The sequence below is a fragment of the Phlebotomus papatasi genome, chromosome 3, assembly GCF_024763615.1.
Source record: "Phlebotomus papatasi isolate M1 chromosome 3, Ppap_2.1, whole genome shotgun sequence".
Classification (NCBI taxonomy): domain Eukaryota; kingdom Metazoa; phylum Arthropoda; class Insecta; order Diptera; family Psychodidae; genus Phlebotomus; species Phlebotomus papatasi.
This window is the reverse complement of record NC_077224.1, coordinates 64,960,314-64,978,955: the sequence shown is the minus strand read 5'-3', so window position 1 is coordinate 64,978,955 and position 18,642 is coordinate 64,960,314. Positions and strand designations below refer to the sequence as shown.

The 18,642-nt window shown below is 31.5% G+C and overlaps 1 protein-coding gene across 4 annotated transcripts in view; it reads left to right on the top strand.

Moving 5' to 3' along the window:
- Positions 1-18,642, top strand: part of LOC129808092 (very long-chain-fatty-acid--CoA ligase bubblegum) — a 36,506-nt gene that overhangs the window by 8,895 nt on the left and 8,969 nt on the right. For 2 of the 4 annotated variants that reach the window (XM_055857793.1, XM_055857790.1), the window contains exons 2-4: positions 12,481-12,754; positions 16,084-16,218; positions 16,378-16,588. In XM_055857793.1, the coding sequence (XP_055713768.1) occupies positions 12,531-12,754; positions 16,084-16,218; positions 16,378-16,588 (570 nt within the window). In that variant the 5' untranslated portion in view covers positions 12,481-12,530. Of the gene's footprint in view, positions 1-1,309; positions 1,567-12,480; positions 12,755-16,083; positions 16,219-16,377; positions 16,589-18,642 lie in introns of those variants that run through there. The other 2 variants (XM_055857791.1, XM_055857792.1) reach the window with 2 other exon arrangements.

Here is an 18,642-nt window from a genome sequence, read left to right as displayed (position 1 = left end):
AAAGTGGTTATTTTTGCATTATTAATAGAAATTAGTTTTTTAAGTAGTCTAGCGTTAAATTCTAGGACTATTGTTTTCACAAATCATAAGCCATTACATCTAAGTAGTTATGTGTCAAATTTGAGTTATCTGATAATAAGGCGTCAAAAGTTATAATAAAATTAATTCTTCTTTTTCCTAAACATGGCGATAAGTGGTTACTCGACCCTAATTTCTCTAAGATAGTGGCTATCTAAAAACTTATAATAAAATTCCTGCATATTTAATTATTTTCCAAAAAATATCAATTTTCGAAAATCATGCATTCGCGAATTTCCCCATACTCCCCTTTTGCAATTTGTGAGGTATACGGGGTATACGGTCACATCTAGTAAAGGACTTGCACAAATATAAAGCTTTTCCAAGCAACCTAATATATTTTTTGGTATTTAGTTATCAATTTCTTAAAGAATAGCCGTATTTGAGACATATTGTCAAGATCAGGGGGGTGACATTAGCTCTGAAAAATGCGATCAGTTTTAGTATAATTTTTTTCCTGCTTTCGTACACATTTCTCAAGATATCTCCGAAACTACGTAGGTTGTCAATTCGGGGTTTTCGGTTGCCTATTCAGTATTAAGTTGCCTTTTATTTTGTATTTGTATTTTTTTTCTAATTCATTCTACAATTAAAGAAAAACACCTAATAAACTCCAGTAAGTTTCTCGGCACGCTAGAAACATATGGGAAACATAGGAAACGTTATGCCCCTGGTCAAGATGATGTCAAAAAGTACATAATATATAATTTAATTATTATTTTCTCTGTCCCAAGAAAAGCCTTAAGATTAAAAAAACCATTATTGAGAAAAGTTGTTTTTTTTCGGGTAAAGTTATTGAGAAAGAGATTTTTTAAGGTCTATGTTTAATATTCTGTAAATGCTTTCTACATAAAAAATTCTAGAAATTGTTTGGAACCGTTTTGCACAGATGGAATAAAGTACATAAAAATATGGGTTATAGAATTGAATCTTTACGAAATTTATAATGAATCTATATAAATGTCTATCAAATATTTAATGAAATTTCAGTCTCCCCGTGTGCTTCTACCTTAATTTAAATTTGTTAGAAAACTCAACAAATTTCTCCCATATCCATTTGCAAATTTACAAAATTATCAGTAACTGAGTGAATATGGCCCAATTTTGTGATAGCAAACGCTATTTTATAGAAAAGCCCCTCAATCTCCCCATATCGATACGTTGAAGTCTCTCGATAACGGCTCAATAGAGCTTTGTGATAAGATGGCAATACGCCGGGAACCAATAGTCTTGTTTATTGTAGTCACAGCTTTAGTGCTGTGAGTGCATTCAGAGTGTGAACAGTGATCATTTTCAGTTCCCTGCTTCATTCTGTTTCCCCTCCAACATTTTTTAGTTCTTCCATCCTCCATCACTCCAAACGGCATTAACAGGTGTTTACCTTACTCTTACTTTGTTCTGACACTAGAATTGAACTGTTGATTTAGTTAAATTGGATCATGGCTGCTTCAGTCGAGACATTTGAGATGCATTCGTAATACGATTTATGTAAGAATTGTGGCTTTTTTTCTCAATGGCTTTATCAGCTTCAACTTGACCTTCTCTGTTTCTTGTGCGATCTCTGACCAGAGGAAATTTCAACGAAAAATAATTTTTCTCGCCAGAGACTGATTAGAAAATCCAGTTGTAGAGTCTGTGTTTCACTTGTTCTAATTGCTTGCAATTCCTATGCTAATACTATACAGCAAGTTAATATCGTTTCAACAGTGAGAAAAATAATCAAATATTGTATAAATTACTGCACATTGCTCATTGAAATTTGCATTCAGTGGTTTATTCTAGTAATACTTTTTTTATTGGTGAATCATCGCGAATCATACGATGTTCCATTGATATAAACTCTTCAAATAAACTCAAATATTTATTTTTAGAGCAATGTAAATGCATTTAATAAGTTTAACTGTGATTTTCTGCAGCAAGTTTTATAAAAAAAAGATTACTCTACAGTAAGGCTTTACTTAAGTGCTTAATTCACACAAGCTGTGAATATTTTTTAAAGGAAAACACTTAAAAGTAGAAGAGGTTACTGAACTACTTCATATCAACTTTCTATTGAAGAATTTTAAAGTCACTATCGCAACTATTCGCATTTCATATTTGTATTATTTGATTTTTTAGGGTTTATCTTAAACCTGTTGAACATTAATTATGTTAAAGTTAATCTGAAAGTAGGGGAGGGCAGGTAAATTTCAGGCACCAGATTTGTTTTTGAAAATTTATTTTCTAATGACATTTATATATATATTTTTTTTTAAATCTGGTTAAAGTTTTTATATTTCATGCTTCGTGAATTTATTGTCTGTCAAAAAGCAATAGATTTTTTAATGTGTTTACGTATCATTTTATATCACAATTAGGGTAAGATTCAGTATAATTAGAGTAATTCAGAATCGTCTATTTTGGAATTTTGAGATTTCCTTAATGTTACAGAAAGTCAAAGAAGAAAAAACGAAAACCACGAAGAAGACACAAGACTTTACATTCCAGAGTACTTCTATGTTTTTTTTTTTAATTTGCCATCTAGAAATGTCAAGAAATCTCAAAGTCCCAAATTAGACATAATTTCAAATTTCCCCATCTTACCCAATGTATCAAAAACTTCGAAAAAAAGAAAAATAACACTTTATTTCTCGCTGGAAAAATTGCATGCTTAGGGTAAGTGTGCTAAATTTCGGCATAGTTGCATGCAAGCGCCTAAATCTCAAATTTAATACGTAATATTTTTAATATAAATTGAATTTTTTATTCCTTCTTCTTAAGGAGTGTTGCTTGCAACCTTGCAGACAGTTTATCGATTTCATTTTCTCTAAAATTATTCTTAATACATTTTAAAATGAATAAAAATGGAGACATAGCTTTGGTGGCTTATTTCGACCACACTTATTTTACTCCACTGTATAATCTCTAGAGTATGCAAAAACTAATAATTCATAGAAATTCGAGGAATAAAAATGGTGGCCAGAATTGCAAACTGGCCGGAATTTGGTGCACTTACAATTATTATTTGGTCTTTACAATTATTTTATTTAGATCCACAATTGCTTTGTCTATCCAAATTACATCATATTAAACCCCAGCTTCTTTAGGAATATGCTAAAAAATCGTACAGTGCCCGCTCTCTAATCCGAATCGGCGTAATCCGGACGAGTTATCGACGGTTACATTTAAAATAATTTTGAGGTCATGTATGCATATGTGTTCAGCAATGAAAATAAATTATCGTGTGATGTTTTTGTTTCATAAATGAAGTATAATAGCATAGAATTGTCTAATTATGTCATTTTAATCTTCTTTAAAACTTTTATTCTAATTCTACAAAAAAACCTTGTATTATATTTTCGAGACGTTGAACAAATTCAAAAAATCAATCCGAATTACGAAGTGGACATCTGTCATATTGTCTCCCAATCATCCGGATTACAAAGCGGGCACTGTATAACAATGTAGCTCCACAGCTCAAAGTAGCCCCACGTCCTCCTAATTATGATTTTTTTTTGCAAAATAACTTACGCTCATGATCATGGTTTTTGATTAGGAAGAATTCATGAAATCAAAATTTATATCTCTTTCTTCCAAAACGTGTTGCATATATCTATCCCACTCTTTCGCAATCTTCTTCTTTTTTTTTTTGAATATCACAAAAAAATTATTTCAAATTCGAAAATTATAAGATCCCTATTCTAAACTTTTCTGATATAAGGCTTGTGTCGGGCCGGGCCTGGGCATTACCCCCAAAATCCAATTCAAAATTGAATTTTCACGCATTTCGAGGTTGCCTATAAATAATCTCAACTGCCAAAAGCTTATCTGTACTTATCTATGATTTATCTTCTATTTTAGTGCTTTTAAAGCTCTGCGTAATTAATAGTAAGCATGACGTTGTTACTACGACATTAAGCTTACGATTTTGATTGTTGTAAAACTAGTAAAATTTTAGTCGTTCTGCTGATGTAGCATTAAAAACGTTCCAACGACGTTCTCATTACCTAATGTCGAACCTCTTAAGACACGGCTCAATATGATTGAACTGACTTCTTTTCTTAGAACATTGACCCCATCTCACTTGGACACTTTAATTTATATCTTGGCTATTAAAATTTTCATTCGAAATTATGGGGTCGAATGAACACCTCTTCGACAGGGAACCCCTATTGACACTTTTGTCAAAATCTTGAAATTTTTTTAATGTATCTAATAAAATGTAAGTAATATGGTGTCTTTTCATTATTTTACGTTTTTCGATAAGGATAAGTGTTCAAATTTCGTATTCCAAATTGTACAGAGTTAATACAGAGTTAGTACAGGGTGTCAATAGGTGTTCCTTTTACCCTATGTAATTTATTTATTTTTTCTCATTTATAGTGTGAAAAACATGCTCAGATTGGAAAGGTTTTGTTCGCTCTCTATTACATTGAAGGATGAATAAAAATATTTTGTAAATATAGATAATCTTAACTATAACCCTTAAAGGATTAAAGGTTTTCTACTAGGGGAGACCGGGGAGGTTTGGGACACTTTTTCATGTTTTGACTTTGAGACACTATTCCAAAAAACCACGATAGTGTATTACAATTTTATGCGGTCTATAGGATACTTATGGGTATTGACTTTATAAAAAGTACTCGATAGAACTTGGAAAACAACTGAGTTTTCTTAAAGAAAATAAAACATTTAACTTGATGCTTTGTCCCAAACCTCCCCGATGTGAAATAAAAATGTTTCATCTTTTATTTACACTTAGAAATTAATATCAATTTTATTTGTACAGTAGAGTCATTTATTGTCAATCAATTATTTAAAGTATTTTCTTCTTATTTTCCAACTACCTTTCTTTTCTTTTTTTTGTTCTAAATATTGCAATCATGATTATCAAATTCCTCAGGCGAGTAGATTTTCTTGCAACTCTTAGTTTTGAACTCATTGATGGATTCCTGTTTGATTTTACGACAACTGCATTGTTCCTGTTTTCTCATTATTTCTCTGAATTAGATCTCGCCTTGCCTTTTCTGGAGAATTTGTTCGAGAAATTTTCGAAAAAATGGTTTTTAACTAAATTGGGCAAAGATCGAATATCCTCTGAGAAGGAATTATTGATTCCCAAGACAATGATGGTTTAATTGTCCCTGTAGTTAGAGAAATCTGCTGCACTGATTAACTTTGCACAAGAGGGAGATTTCCAGTAGAAACTGGGCATTACTCTTCAATTTGACAATAAACAATTGCATACCACCTACAATCTTGTCGAAAATCAACGTCCCATTCATCCCCTTTCAGGTGTCCCAAACATCCCCATGTGTAGTTTTGGTATTTAAAACCTTTATGTAAAAAACAAGATCGTATAATCTTTGAAACTTTTATAAAAATATGTTCCCAGATTACACTGATATCTAATGAGATAAAAAAGTTTTGATTATATATGGCTGATATAAAAAACAAAGAGGAAAACTGAGACGTAAAAATATACGATTTTTATCAATTTTTAAAAAAATGTTCATAGAATTAAAACAATAAAACTGAGGATATCCATTATTTTAGTCAAGATACATCTTAATATTGCCTACGATACAGTAATGGTTAAATCCCATTTATTTAAAAAATGAATTGAAAAACTCGCCTTGTCCCACACTGCCCCTGTCCCAAATCTCCCCGGTCTCCCCTATACATGTACTATTACTATATTCGATGCAATACTATCAAGTTTTTGTTGCGAATTTATTTTAAAAAACTGTTTATTAATTTTCTATTATTTATTTAGTATAGACTTAGAATAAGACTTTCTTCAAAGTCTTATGATCAGCGCACAATAACTTTTGTTTGTAAAATTTTCTATGAGAATGAGCGAGATAACTAGATCTAGATCTCACTCACTCTCATTGAAATATCAAAAAAATGTTTACTAAACAAAAGTTATTGTGCGTTGGGTATTACTTTAGAACAAATTAAGTAAGTCACGTTTTCTGTTTTCTCATTCTCTTGAATTAATGAAAACAATTTTAAAAAAAATCTGTTTATATTTACATGTCATCACTGTGATTGTAAAAAAGATAACTATTTTAATAAACATTCTAATTATGGTAATCAAGCAGACATTAAAAAAAGCGCTTATAAAACTAGAAAATATTTTTCAGAAGAAATTGATAAGTTAATGAATCTCTATTTGCGAGATTTTTTGCTGCATATGTTAAACTAAAGATTGCAGAAGAAATAATATGATTAATGCAAAATTTATGGATCATAAAACCATCTTGATGGTTTCTTTTAGTTGCAGTGTACTTTATATTCATTCGCTCTGACTGTAGTTTAATATTAGCAATTTTAATCGCAATCTCTTTCTACCATAAAATATTGCACATAAATTTTGGACTTGGGTATGAGCTTTTGTGCGGTAATATGAAGCATTTTCGTTGATAAAAGTATACTTCCAGGGTTTATCACTGAAGAGGTTGCTTATTTGTGTTTTTTGTAGGAAATAGAAAAAAAATCGAGGAAAAATAGTGCGATTTGAACTTTGGAAGTATAATCTCTCTAACACAATCAATTAGCAGGGCTCGATAATCAATCACTTTTGTTGTTTTTGTTTTAACCATTTTTTTATCATTCACACTATTTTAGAATATGAATATATTGAATTTATTGATAATAATCAATCATTGTGGAATTATGGAATACAGATTTCTAGATTTTACACTCTGGGAAAAAAAACTTCTACGTAACGTATGAAAATTTATGAGGAGGTATTCGGATAAGAAGTATACTCTTTATTTTTCACCAATCACTAAGGGAAGAATTCGTGTGAATGAATTGTAAAAGAAAAGAAAGAGCCGACACCTATAAATCTCACTCCACCTGTTTGAAATTTTCGTCATTCACATAATTTTTTTATTGAAAAGTTAATTCCTAAATTCGCATTTGATCAATGTTCCATAAGACTCTGGCTTCTTAACAATCAGAAATGTGTGTTATATCAAATAACGTTTGCGTATGGCATTATCAATAGGGGCCACCCCCTAATATCATTGGCATTATACCTGTATTTGCTGTATTTGTTGGTGCTTTTGCTATCAGGGAGTGATTAGGTGATTCCAAAGGGGCTATAAAGATTGTACATATTATGGAAATTATCGATGAATAAAATCACTTTAATCACAGTCAATAAGGTGATGTTTCTCCTTTTTTTCTCTTCTTATGACATTGTTCATGACAAGTCGATAAGAATTTATTTCACTACTTCGCTTGTCGCTCTGACAAGAATATATCCGTTGATAAGGAATGTGTCTTTTTGAAGAAAAATTACATGAGATGAGAAAATAACAATGTGAAGGTTTTTCCGATGTTTTTGTCGCAAGTTTCTCCCAAGACTCTTTAAACAATTTTTTTTTCTACAAAACAGTACTAAACTACCAATTAATAATATAGAATGATTCTTCATTTTCCGCTTTCATTCTTCTTAAACAATCAATGCAGTGATATGACATTTTTTTAATTGACATAGTAGTTATCAGGTGAATTGCACATTTTATCTTTTGATGTTGTTCTCTTTTTAATTGCAATCAAATGCAAAGTTAGGAAGCACTTTTTTAATTGGATAAAATTAGAAAACTTTCCAGAAGTTACTTTAATGATTTTAAAATTTAAATGAAAAACCCATTTTCTTGATTTTCTCATCCATGAATTAAAAAATTAATGCAGGGGGAAGTGGGGCACCTTTTAATTTAGGGCTGCTTTAAAATTAGGCTTTTTTCTCCTATTTTTAAATGGAATTGAGCCTTATGATGTAATTTAGCCTCTCATTGGGTTTTTTTAAATAAATTATTTAATAATAATGTCTAATTTCATTTTAAAATAGTAGAAAAAACTTCATTTCAAAGTTGCCCCAATTCAAAGGTACCCCTACTTTCCCCTATACTGAGGTGGTAGGATTTATCTTCTTATTTCGATTTTTTATTTGGAATTTTGCGAAGCATTTAACAGAAAGAGAACTAGATGAAATCCATTTGGTTGATAGTTCAAAATTAAACCATTATCTCAATATTGTTCCACTATAAAATGAATTAATATAACTTTTTTAAAAAACTTTTTTAACAACGATCTTATCGTATGAAATTTCAAAGTTTTGCTTCAATATTATTAAAACGATTATATCGAATGAACTCTTTTTTTTATTTAAACGATTATTATCGGTTGAACTCTTCTATTGTTCATTTTCATTTTATTTTATGTCATGGGTGTTAAACTTGAGACATACAACTGGAAAAATTCTACTTGCTTAGCTTCTCAACTTTTCTACGATAATCGTTGGAAATTTTCTACAATAAACCTGCTACTTCCATTAAACATGATAATTGTAGTTAATTTATTTTTACAATGTAAGGGAAGGCTTTCAGGCTTCGTATATACTCTGGCTTCGAACACTTCATAGTTTTCCTGTATTCTTTTAAAGAATCTAACTTTTTTTCAGAAAGTGTGTGACTTAATACTACCTAAAATATAATACATTGTTGTTAGTCGAATTTATTAAATGAATATGAGAAAAAAATGGAGTGTTCGAAGCAGGAGTATGTGCGAAGCCTTAAACTTTTCTGTAGCCGAATTTTACAATATCAAATATGAGAATAAGATTTTCAAATGTGAGAATCCTATCCTCAAACTCACACTACTCACATTGATTTGAGAACGTTTTGTTCGAAAAATCGCATGCAACTTGCACAATGAGGTGCTCAGAGCAAAAGTGGACCGTTTTAATAGGGAATGGCATACAATGGAGACCACTCTTACTCTAAGCGTCTCCATTGTGAGTTGAGTTTCAACTCAATGTGAGTAAAATTGTGTGAGTTTAAGCAAAAAAGTTTGAGTTTGGTAATTGAGTAAACTCAACATTTTCATCTTTCACATTTACTAAAAACTAATATGTTCAAAAACATCTAAAATGATATTATTTATTATTTTTTATGAATATTGCAATATGATTGACCATCTTATTGTGCGATTTGCATGCGAGTTTTCGAACAATGTTCTCAAATCAATGTGAGTAGTGTGAGTTTGAGAATAGGATTCTCACATTTGAAAATCTCATTCTCATATTTGATATTGTAAAATTCGGCTACTGATAACAATTTATTCCAGAGCGTGGTATTTAAAGTTCAAACATGTAAAAAAGGCAACGTCTATTTTTGTTTGTTAATTACAATAATTAATTTAAACAGCTTATTTTCAAAATATTTTTTTGTTCGTTTTACTTTTAATTTTTTCAAAGTTTACCATAAAATATGAAAGACATTGAGGAATGAAACATAACTTCTTTATTAAAATAACTTTTATTTCGTGCAACTTAACCGATTTAATTGAACTAAAAGATTGCTTAAGCCTTAAGATATAGCATGAATGATGTTCAATTCATTACAATTTGGACAATTTCAGATTTGTACAGGTTTCCAAGACCTATCTTATGAATAGGGTCAAAGGAACGTCTATTGACACTTTAAGAACTTTCGTAACTTTCCTGACTGATATCTTCTATTGTATTAAATTTTTTTGTGTTTAAATATTAACTTATATCAACTTATTAATTTGACTACCGTTCAGTATCATTCACTTTTCTCAAAATGTTTGAAAAACTAAAAAAACTGTATTTTTTAAGATCATGACTAGGGTAAAGTGGTACAAGTTGGACAGTGGTACAAGTTGGACAATGGTATAATTTGGACAGGGCTTTTCGTCTTGATAAATTTACTACTTCATTTTTATTTGTATATTTTTAATGCTTTAGTTTTATAATTTGGTTTCTTGTGCTTAGAAACAAATTTTGTACTGTATTTATCAAGAAAAAAGCCATGTCCAACTTGTACCGGCGAATTGTCCAACTTATATCACTAATTCCAAATTATACATTTTACCCTAAATGCCATATCTATTGACACTTTCGGTATCTATTGACACACGAAATTTGAACACCTATTGGACACTTTTTCTTTACACATTTGATTGAGATTTTGGCTGAAAACTTCCTTATTGCACTGGATAACCCCATCTGAAGGACTGCCAACCAGGGAATCTATTAAATCTCCATCCAGAATGCCCCGTCTTTCCGTAAGAAACTCTTCCTCACAGAGATTTCTGTAAATCTTATGTCCCTTCACAGCAGCCATTCTCGTGATGATAAACTTCTCTATCCTCATAATCTTACATTGTATTCCTTACAGGATGCAATGGGCAGCTTTCAGATTTATAAAACTTGACACTCTTCTTAAGAATTCTCTCTCAACAGCTTATAGACAATACTCTTTCCATTGGGGCATCTGTGGTGCAGTCGAAATTTTTGTCACGCATTAGATTTCTGCAGTGCTAGAGCTGAAGGAAGTTCTACTATAAAAATATCACCAGTGGCCATTCATCCACCAACAAACATTCTTAGTCTTTTTTGCGCACAAACACTTAACTTGTTAGTAATTTCACTATTTCTTTCACAAAAATGCACCAACTTTGTTTACTTTTATTCATTCTTCTTCATCTATCAAGCTGATACAAAAGTCGGCAATCTGTACCTGTCAATAGACGTTGAAATCGACGATTTTGTCTCGGTTTATTGACACTGTAACTAAATTCATTTTAATTAAAATAAATTGATGCAAATTGTGTATTAAATTAAAATTTAGTTATTTTTTGACTGTTATGCAACAGATATACGTTCATTTTATTAAAAAAAAATAGAAAAAAATTATTTTTGTAAAAGCTTCTTTCTTACACTTTTTCATAAGAATCTTGAAATTTCTCCACGTCGACAATTGAAATTGCTTAAACCTTTTTAAAACCTTCTTAAATTCGCAGAACAGTTCTAGAAAAGGGTAGGTTAAAGGAAAGCAGGTCAGATTACATGAATTTCACTAGATATAAACAATTTATATTAAATAAATTTCAATGTTTTGATGAGAGTGTCAATAGGGGTTCCCTGTCGAACAGACGTTCCTTTCACCCTACAATTTGCTTCAATCGGTTACTATCGGTTATGAAGTATATGATTTTTAAAGCAGATTAACCTTTGGCCTTGAGAAAGCAATATTAGGAATGATTTTGTAAAACGTATATGATCATGTGTAGGAATTTTAGAACAATGTTTTTTCTTAATTATAGGCGGAGGTGGGGCTGCATTAAAGTTGGGGTTAAGGGGTTACATGGGTCTTTCAGGTCAAAAAATAGGCCTTTTTTCTGATAATAATTTATTGTGTAGGTAATATTTTAGAAATTCCAACTTTTGGGATATGAAAGAGTAACTTTAGAACCTATAATTAAAAAGAAATTGAAAAATTTTGAAAATTCGACCGTTGGTTGTTGAGTTTTGGAACCATTCTTCGAAAAACAGACCTTGCGGTAGGCAGGATTTCTCCCAGTAGGTTCATCTGAAATCAAAAAGCCGAATATACTCTGTTAGAGGATTAGTTGGAACCCTGGATAAACGAAGAATTTTTGAAAAAAACAAAATTTGGATTTTTGGCAAAAGTTTTTGTAAAAAAGTATCAATTTTACCCTATTTTTCAACACATTTTGTATTGTAAAAATGGTTCTGATAAAAGGAAGTGCAAATCCTTCGTTCAAACAGTAGATAAAACTTCTCAAAACAAATATGCAAAATCTCAGAAAGATCGGTTCAATAGACTCTAAATAATCTTGACTACCGCATTGTAAAACGGTGTTTTGAGAAAAACGCGTTTAAAGTTTTACAACTAAACTACTCTACTTCCGAGAGTTTTACTCCGATTGACTTGAAATTTTCAGAAAATATTTTTCAAATGTTATACAATAAAATAAAAAAATTAAAAAATGATGTTTTGGACCTGAGAGACCCATGTAACCCCTTAAGTTCAAAACTCAAATTAGTTCTAAATTATAAAATCTGGCTAAGACCGGATTAATTCAGAAATATGCGGAAAATAGTATTTTAAATGTAGCCCAAGATTCAAAGTACTTAAAATTATTCTATTCTTCAACATTTAAAATGAATACGCGTCTACTTTTTCTTACAGACCCGACACGCTGATAAAAACACATAAAAATATTGCAAATATTTATATTTTATAAAACTTGAGCAAGCCAATAGCCTAAGAAGTATCTAATCAAACTGATCTTATCAGTAATCATAAATATTTATATCTCTCCCACTGGTTATGACTTGTCTATTACCAAGTAAAACATTTCTTATCTATTATGTACAGTACTCATGATAATAAATAGAAGTTTTCCTTCGTTCGGAAATAGAAAATAATAACAATTTCTGTGAGAAAATCGACATATAGACATTGCAATGATTCTACCAAGTATTTAGTCGCATGATCTTCAAATTGCTTCAACCTTCAACTAAACAAGTTTTCCATTTTTTCAATTTTGTTTCTCTTTTTATTCTATTTGCAGTTATTTATTTTTCATTTTCTGCGCCTGATTTTGTGTATTTGTGAAAAACCATGCCAGCTGAGAAAGTTGGTCCAAATAGGGTTATGCCCTCGGACTCATACACCATCACCGAAAAGGATAATTATGTAAAACTTAGGATTGGAAATGATGGAATTGCAGCGCAGGATCCCATATCTGTGCCCACCCTCCTCAACCGATCAGCTCGGGATTATCCCAATCATCCTGCTCTTGTGTACAAAAATCCCAACAATGTGTGGCAGACAGTAACATACTCGTAAGTTTATATTTTGATTAATTCGGAAGTTCCTTGAACTCATTCTAAAAATCTCTTGACGTCAAATTTAAACGCAAGAGAGCTTATAATGTAAGACCTTTTAAACCCTTGAAAACCTTCTCGCGAATGAACTGGACTAACCTCTCAATGAGATAGAAGCTAACATTGAGCGCAATTGCACAAAAAGCGGGAAATTGTGAGAAACTGCTTACAAATTAGGTTGAGATTAGTTGTAATTAAATTGTTTATGCTCATTGTACAACCATAATTTTCTTATGATGTATTGTATAGCATCTTTTAAAAGCTTAATGACTTTTGAAGTAATTTTTTTTATACTTAAGACAATGTCAACAAATTTCCTAATGTTCTTTTTATCAAATTGTGATACACTTCGAGAGATTAAAATATACTCATTTCATTGGAAGCTCACTTCAAGAAGGAAATTGTTCAAATTGTTTATCTACTTTTCTCTCAGTCTGAAGCGTTTGAATTATGAAATATTTGAATAAAATACCGATTGAAGACCATTTAGCAATATTCCTGGATAAACTGTCAATAAAGTAAATTATAATGAAGGAAACAAAAAGGGTTGCAAAGTGTCCCAGGTTATGCGAAATGCGCGAACTCGAGACTTAGATGATATACCTCAAAAGGATTTTCGCATTATTCACCGGTTTTCAACCGATTTGAACTGATTCATCACTCCAAAGATCCCAGAATAGTTTTAAAAGTAATAGTATTGATTTTCAGATAAAAATTAGTTATCGGCTATGAATCGGTTCATTACCCGTTCAGAACCGATAAGAACCGGTTCAGTTTTATAGGAAGTTCCAAGAGCTTTCCAACGAGCGCAAATACGATACCATTTTGTTGAAAAATGCGCTCTCTAGTATATTTTTAACCTTTGATCTTGAAAAACCGTTATTAGGAATGATTCAACGGTATTTTCGTCTAAGGACGAAATGTCCGTCTGGATAATCTCTAAAACATGTCCAAAAATGAATCGATTGTCAGAAATACCGAAGAACAAAATATTAGGTTGAATTCAAATTAAGTTAAAGTCTAATCATTTTTGGAAATAAAGTGTTTAATTACATGTTGATACATATTTAACTTATATAAAGGAAGATTTGTTTAACCTCTTTCAGTTTAAAGACCACGCCCACTTGTTGGCATAATCCCCACTCAAAGCTCGGGAAATTTTTCTGCCAAATTTTCAAGAGCATTTATTCACTTTCAGATAATTTTAACCCATTCCTTACCATGGTATTATATATCATACGCAAATTGAGTGATTTTAGATGATTTATTCCTGGGCAATTGATACTCGAATTGCTGTCGGGAATGGATTTTTAGTAACTTTAGTTCTTCAATTATTTGGAAAAAATAGTCAGACAGAGATGAAAATACATTTTGTTATTGTTTTCTTGCTTCGCGGAAGGTCATGCAAAATTTTTGCTCAAAATTGCGGACGGAAATGTCGACATCCCGTCGAATTTATTAAAATTGCCCTCTTTCCTCTTTCCTGATTTGAATTCTGATTGCCAATTTGTTTTCTTGGATAGCTACTCTATCTAAAGCAATAGAGTTTGTAATGAATTAATGCACAGAATTTAAATTCAGTGACCGTTAGGACGTGTGTTTGAGGGCGAATCCTCGCGCCCCCATAATAGATAAAATTTTTTTCTTTTCAAAAAATTCATCTATTAATCTGTAGGAAACTAATCATAAAATATGAACATTCTATCTCAAGTATTTCTGGTACATTGACTGAATGGGTTAAATGACTTTGTATAATTACAATGTTTGCGTGATTGAAGACGTGTTTTATGTTTTGGAGGATGAAACCTTTTAGGCACCGCCCATAATTAAAACTTTGGTCATGATTTGACCTAATAATGCTACAATATTTATCCAATTAATCACAAAAAAAATCAACAACAATAAATTATTAAGACGAAACTCCAAAAAAGGGGCGGGATCTAAAATTAAGAATGTTAAAAGTTTGCTGAGAAAGTCTAATACGATTTTCCTGCAATTTTTTTTTTAATTCCTAAATGCCTAATTATTATCTCTATAATTTTTGCCATTTACGAGCCTTGTCTCCTCTTTAGAGCAACTTTGATAAAGCAACACTCCAAAGAAGGGGCGTGATCTAAAATTATTAATGGTAAGGACTTACTAAGCAAGTTCAATAGAATTTTCCTGAAAATTCGAATGTTTTACTCTTATGGACTCTTGAAATGCAAAATTCTACTTCCTGTATTTTTCACTTTCTACGAACATTTGTCTCATTCTTAAACATTTTTTTTAAAGAAAGTCTTATAGAAGGCGTGGCTTATTTCACAAGAAACTGTAATTCTTGAATCCCAAATATATTAAAATTATTATATTAATCGTATCGAGACACTTTATTTGTATTACAATGTAATCTTTACAACGTGCTCGTATTCGAAAAATTTGTTGGTCGTAAATCGCCCAGAAACGCCTTCCTCACAGTGTGGACGCTTCTTCCATTTTTCCAGAGTTTTTGGGCAGAGGCGGTGCATTTTTTATTACGTTTTATCACAGTGAAAATGTCTTTTTCTAGACATTTACGACTTTGCACCGGGCGGGACTCGAACACACAACCCTGTGAATCAAGCCGGGGATCTATCCGTCCAAGAGCCAATAATCTTGCCTATTGCGCCACTGAGATCCCCTTATATTAAAATGAATAGAAGGAATTTATGCTTAAGGAATGCCAACGTACTACCGGAATAAACGCTAAGTATTCAAAAAAAAACATTACTTTTGTGGCGGGCGTGGCTTAAAAATTAATTTAAGTGAGATTCAAAATGTCCAACATAAGATGTGCCACTGTTAGGACTTGCTGAATATTTTAAAAGCTTTTCAGGAAATAATAAAAAAAATATGAATAGAAAAAGAAATTTATAAAACAAGAAATAAATTAAGGAATTGTCTCTTTCATTTAAATATTCAAACATGATTTTCTTTCATACTTGAAAGTAAGCTTAACGAAATTATCATGGAAGAATGAAGAACGCTTCTTTTAAATAAATTCATTTTTTAATAAAACTATCAAAAGCAAAAGTCTTTCAGTTAGAAAATTTTCGTGGGAAAAACACTGAAATCGTATTTGACTCAAAGGTAATTTTGGAATGAGTAAGATAATTGATTGGGAAATATTTTCTGCTCAACTGATTTAATCTGGGGAATTTTTCTGTGATGTCAAAGTGCAAGTGACCAATATAGGGCGCATCTTGCAGAAGTGTTTATTGATTTTTCCATCTCACATATTTTTCCCTCCAAACATCTCTCTCTTGTAGTGAGTACAAAGCAAATGTTTACAAAGTGGCCAAAGCGTTCATTAAACTTGGCCTGCAGCCTCGTCATTCCGTTGGGATTCTGGCTTTCAACAGTCCTGAGTGGTTCTACTCCGAATTGGCCGCAATCCATGCTGGGTGAGTGATTTTTTTTTTTGGCGGAAAATGGATGTTGAAGGAAAAAGAAGTAAACGAGCAATCAATGATTTAAGTGAACCTCAATTGCTGACCAATCCATTTGGAATTTGATATCACAATTCCCTCTAACAATTTCTCTTTTCCCGCCACAATTTCCAGAGGAATTGTTACGGGCATCTACACGACAAATTCGGCGGATGCTGTTTATCATGTGTTGAGCACTTCGGAGGCAAACATTGTGATCGTGGATGATAGTAAGCAAATGGAGAAAGTTCGATCCATTAGGCACAAATTGCCACATTTGAAAGCTGTCGTCCAAACTTTGCCTCCCTATGAGCCCTTCGTGAAACGAGAGGATGGATATTATCGTGTAAGTCAAGAGAATATCACTCTAAGATTGTTTTCTTAGCTTGTGATTCATTTACAATCACAGCTATTGTAATTCTGCTGTTATGTAAAAAGTCTCGAATCGAGCTCATATTCACAGGGCAGATGTTTTTAACTTGCCTAAGGTCAAATTCAAAGGCTCAACCACAAATATAATGCTGGTTGGTTAAGCCCTTGACACTGACAAACTTACGACTTAAGCCAAGAGACGGCTTAGTAGAAAATGATAGAAATGTGGTTTAACCATTATTTCGAATATAATTACGCTAAGCCGTCTCTCGGCTAATCCTCAGGTCTGTCAAGGCCCTTACTGAATGTTTCTATAACTAAGGATACCAGGATTATCTATTTTGAAATAATCCAAATTATGCTAATTTTCTACATGCATAATGCCATTTCGCGCGGTTTCTTTTAATCTTAAATATTCTTAAAATTCAGGGCGCTGCTAAAATATGAAGAGGGGAATGTGTCCTGGATTATGAGAAAACGGTTAGTTGTATGAGACAATCGATATTGTCAATGGCTAATTTAACTTGTAACCAGACAATCGTCAAATTAATTAACCAATAACCAAACTGAGAAAAAAACGGGGATGCGATTAACTTTTTTTCCTCATAACCTTAACAATTTTAGGTGTAAAAATATATCAACATTTTTTAATGTTAATTTTACAAGTTTTAAAATCGTACAAGTCTCGCTTCACGGGGGATTATAGAAAAACGAAAAGTTACTCAGCAAAATCGAGCAGAAGATTTATGTAAATTTTATGCTAAATTAAGTTATTTTCACAATCAAAATTATCAATAAAAAAAATGAAAAAGTCGCGTATTATGTTTTGATGAGTATTTTATTCTTAAATTTCCTTTTTGTGACACAGTTTTTAAGATAAAATTAAGATCCCAAGAGAAACTGTCAAAATAATTTTGCTTTACGCGTTTTTTTTGTCAGCAATATTCAACTCACAATCGAATTTGAAAATATTCTGAATGACGAACGTTCCGAGGTCTTGTGAAAAATCTCAGCTATCATAAACTTATCTAGGTTTATCAGTAGTTTTCTTTTTAATATTTTGATTCTAACACTCTGCAATGAAGTTTGCTCACACAGTTTGGGTTTCCACTAAACAGAATCACAATCCCCATAAACAAATGTAATCTTATCATAAGCTTTCTTCTTCTTTCATCTGAATCTCAACTCATTGAACGTATCAATTTCCATTTTCATTGCCGGAAAAGGAAATCGACACGCCAATGATTTATTTAGTTTTGTTCTTTTGTAACCCTTTTTGTTCCACAAATCTCTTGTCGTTTTGTCCAATTCCAAAACCTCATAATGAATTGCTGTACTCAAAGTTCAACACGATATCTCTCTTGCCCAAATTCCAATTTAATCATGACACTCAATGTGGAAGATTTGGGATTACTGGGGCAAAAGTGCTGCTTCACCCAAAGTCCAAAACTATTCAAATCAGTGGAAGATTGAATGTTTGTTTTTTTCCTCTATCTTAATCCATAATTCCCAACATAAAATATTATTCACAGATTTTTTTGTATACCAGCGTGCAGCAATGAGAAGGGAAAATTGTTAGGTTTTTGGTTTCTGGTTGCTCTTTCTTTGGGTGCCTGAACAGAGAAAAACAAATGGGGGAAATTTGTGAGAATTGCTCTGTTCAAAGTAGAAGAACAAGCAAACTCTCATGTCCATAAAATTTCATCGCCATTGAGGAATTATGAATGGTATCACAAAAAGTTTGTTTAGCTCTACAATTTCAAACTTTGGCTGATCCGTTTGTTCGAAAACAGAAAAAGTTGAGAAAATAGTTTTTGGAACATGTTTCAAAAATTGAATTAAATCAAAATTAAAAAAGGAAACTAAACTACCTAGTAAGAAATCCTCAAAACTGAGACTGGAAATATTTTTCATTTAATTTTAATTTATAGAAATTTGGATTTTGAAATTTCTCGAATAAGTTTTCTTTTAATTATCATCATACATCCCAATTTGAATCCCGAAATTTTAAAATGATTTATTCAGAAT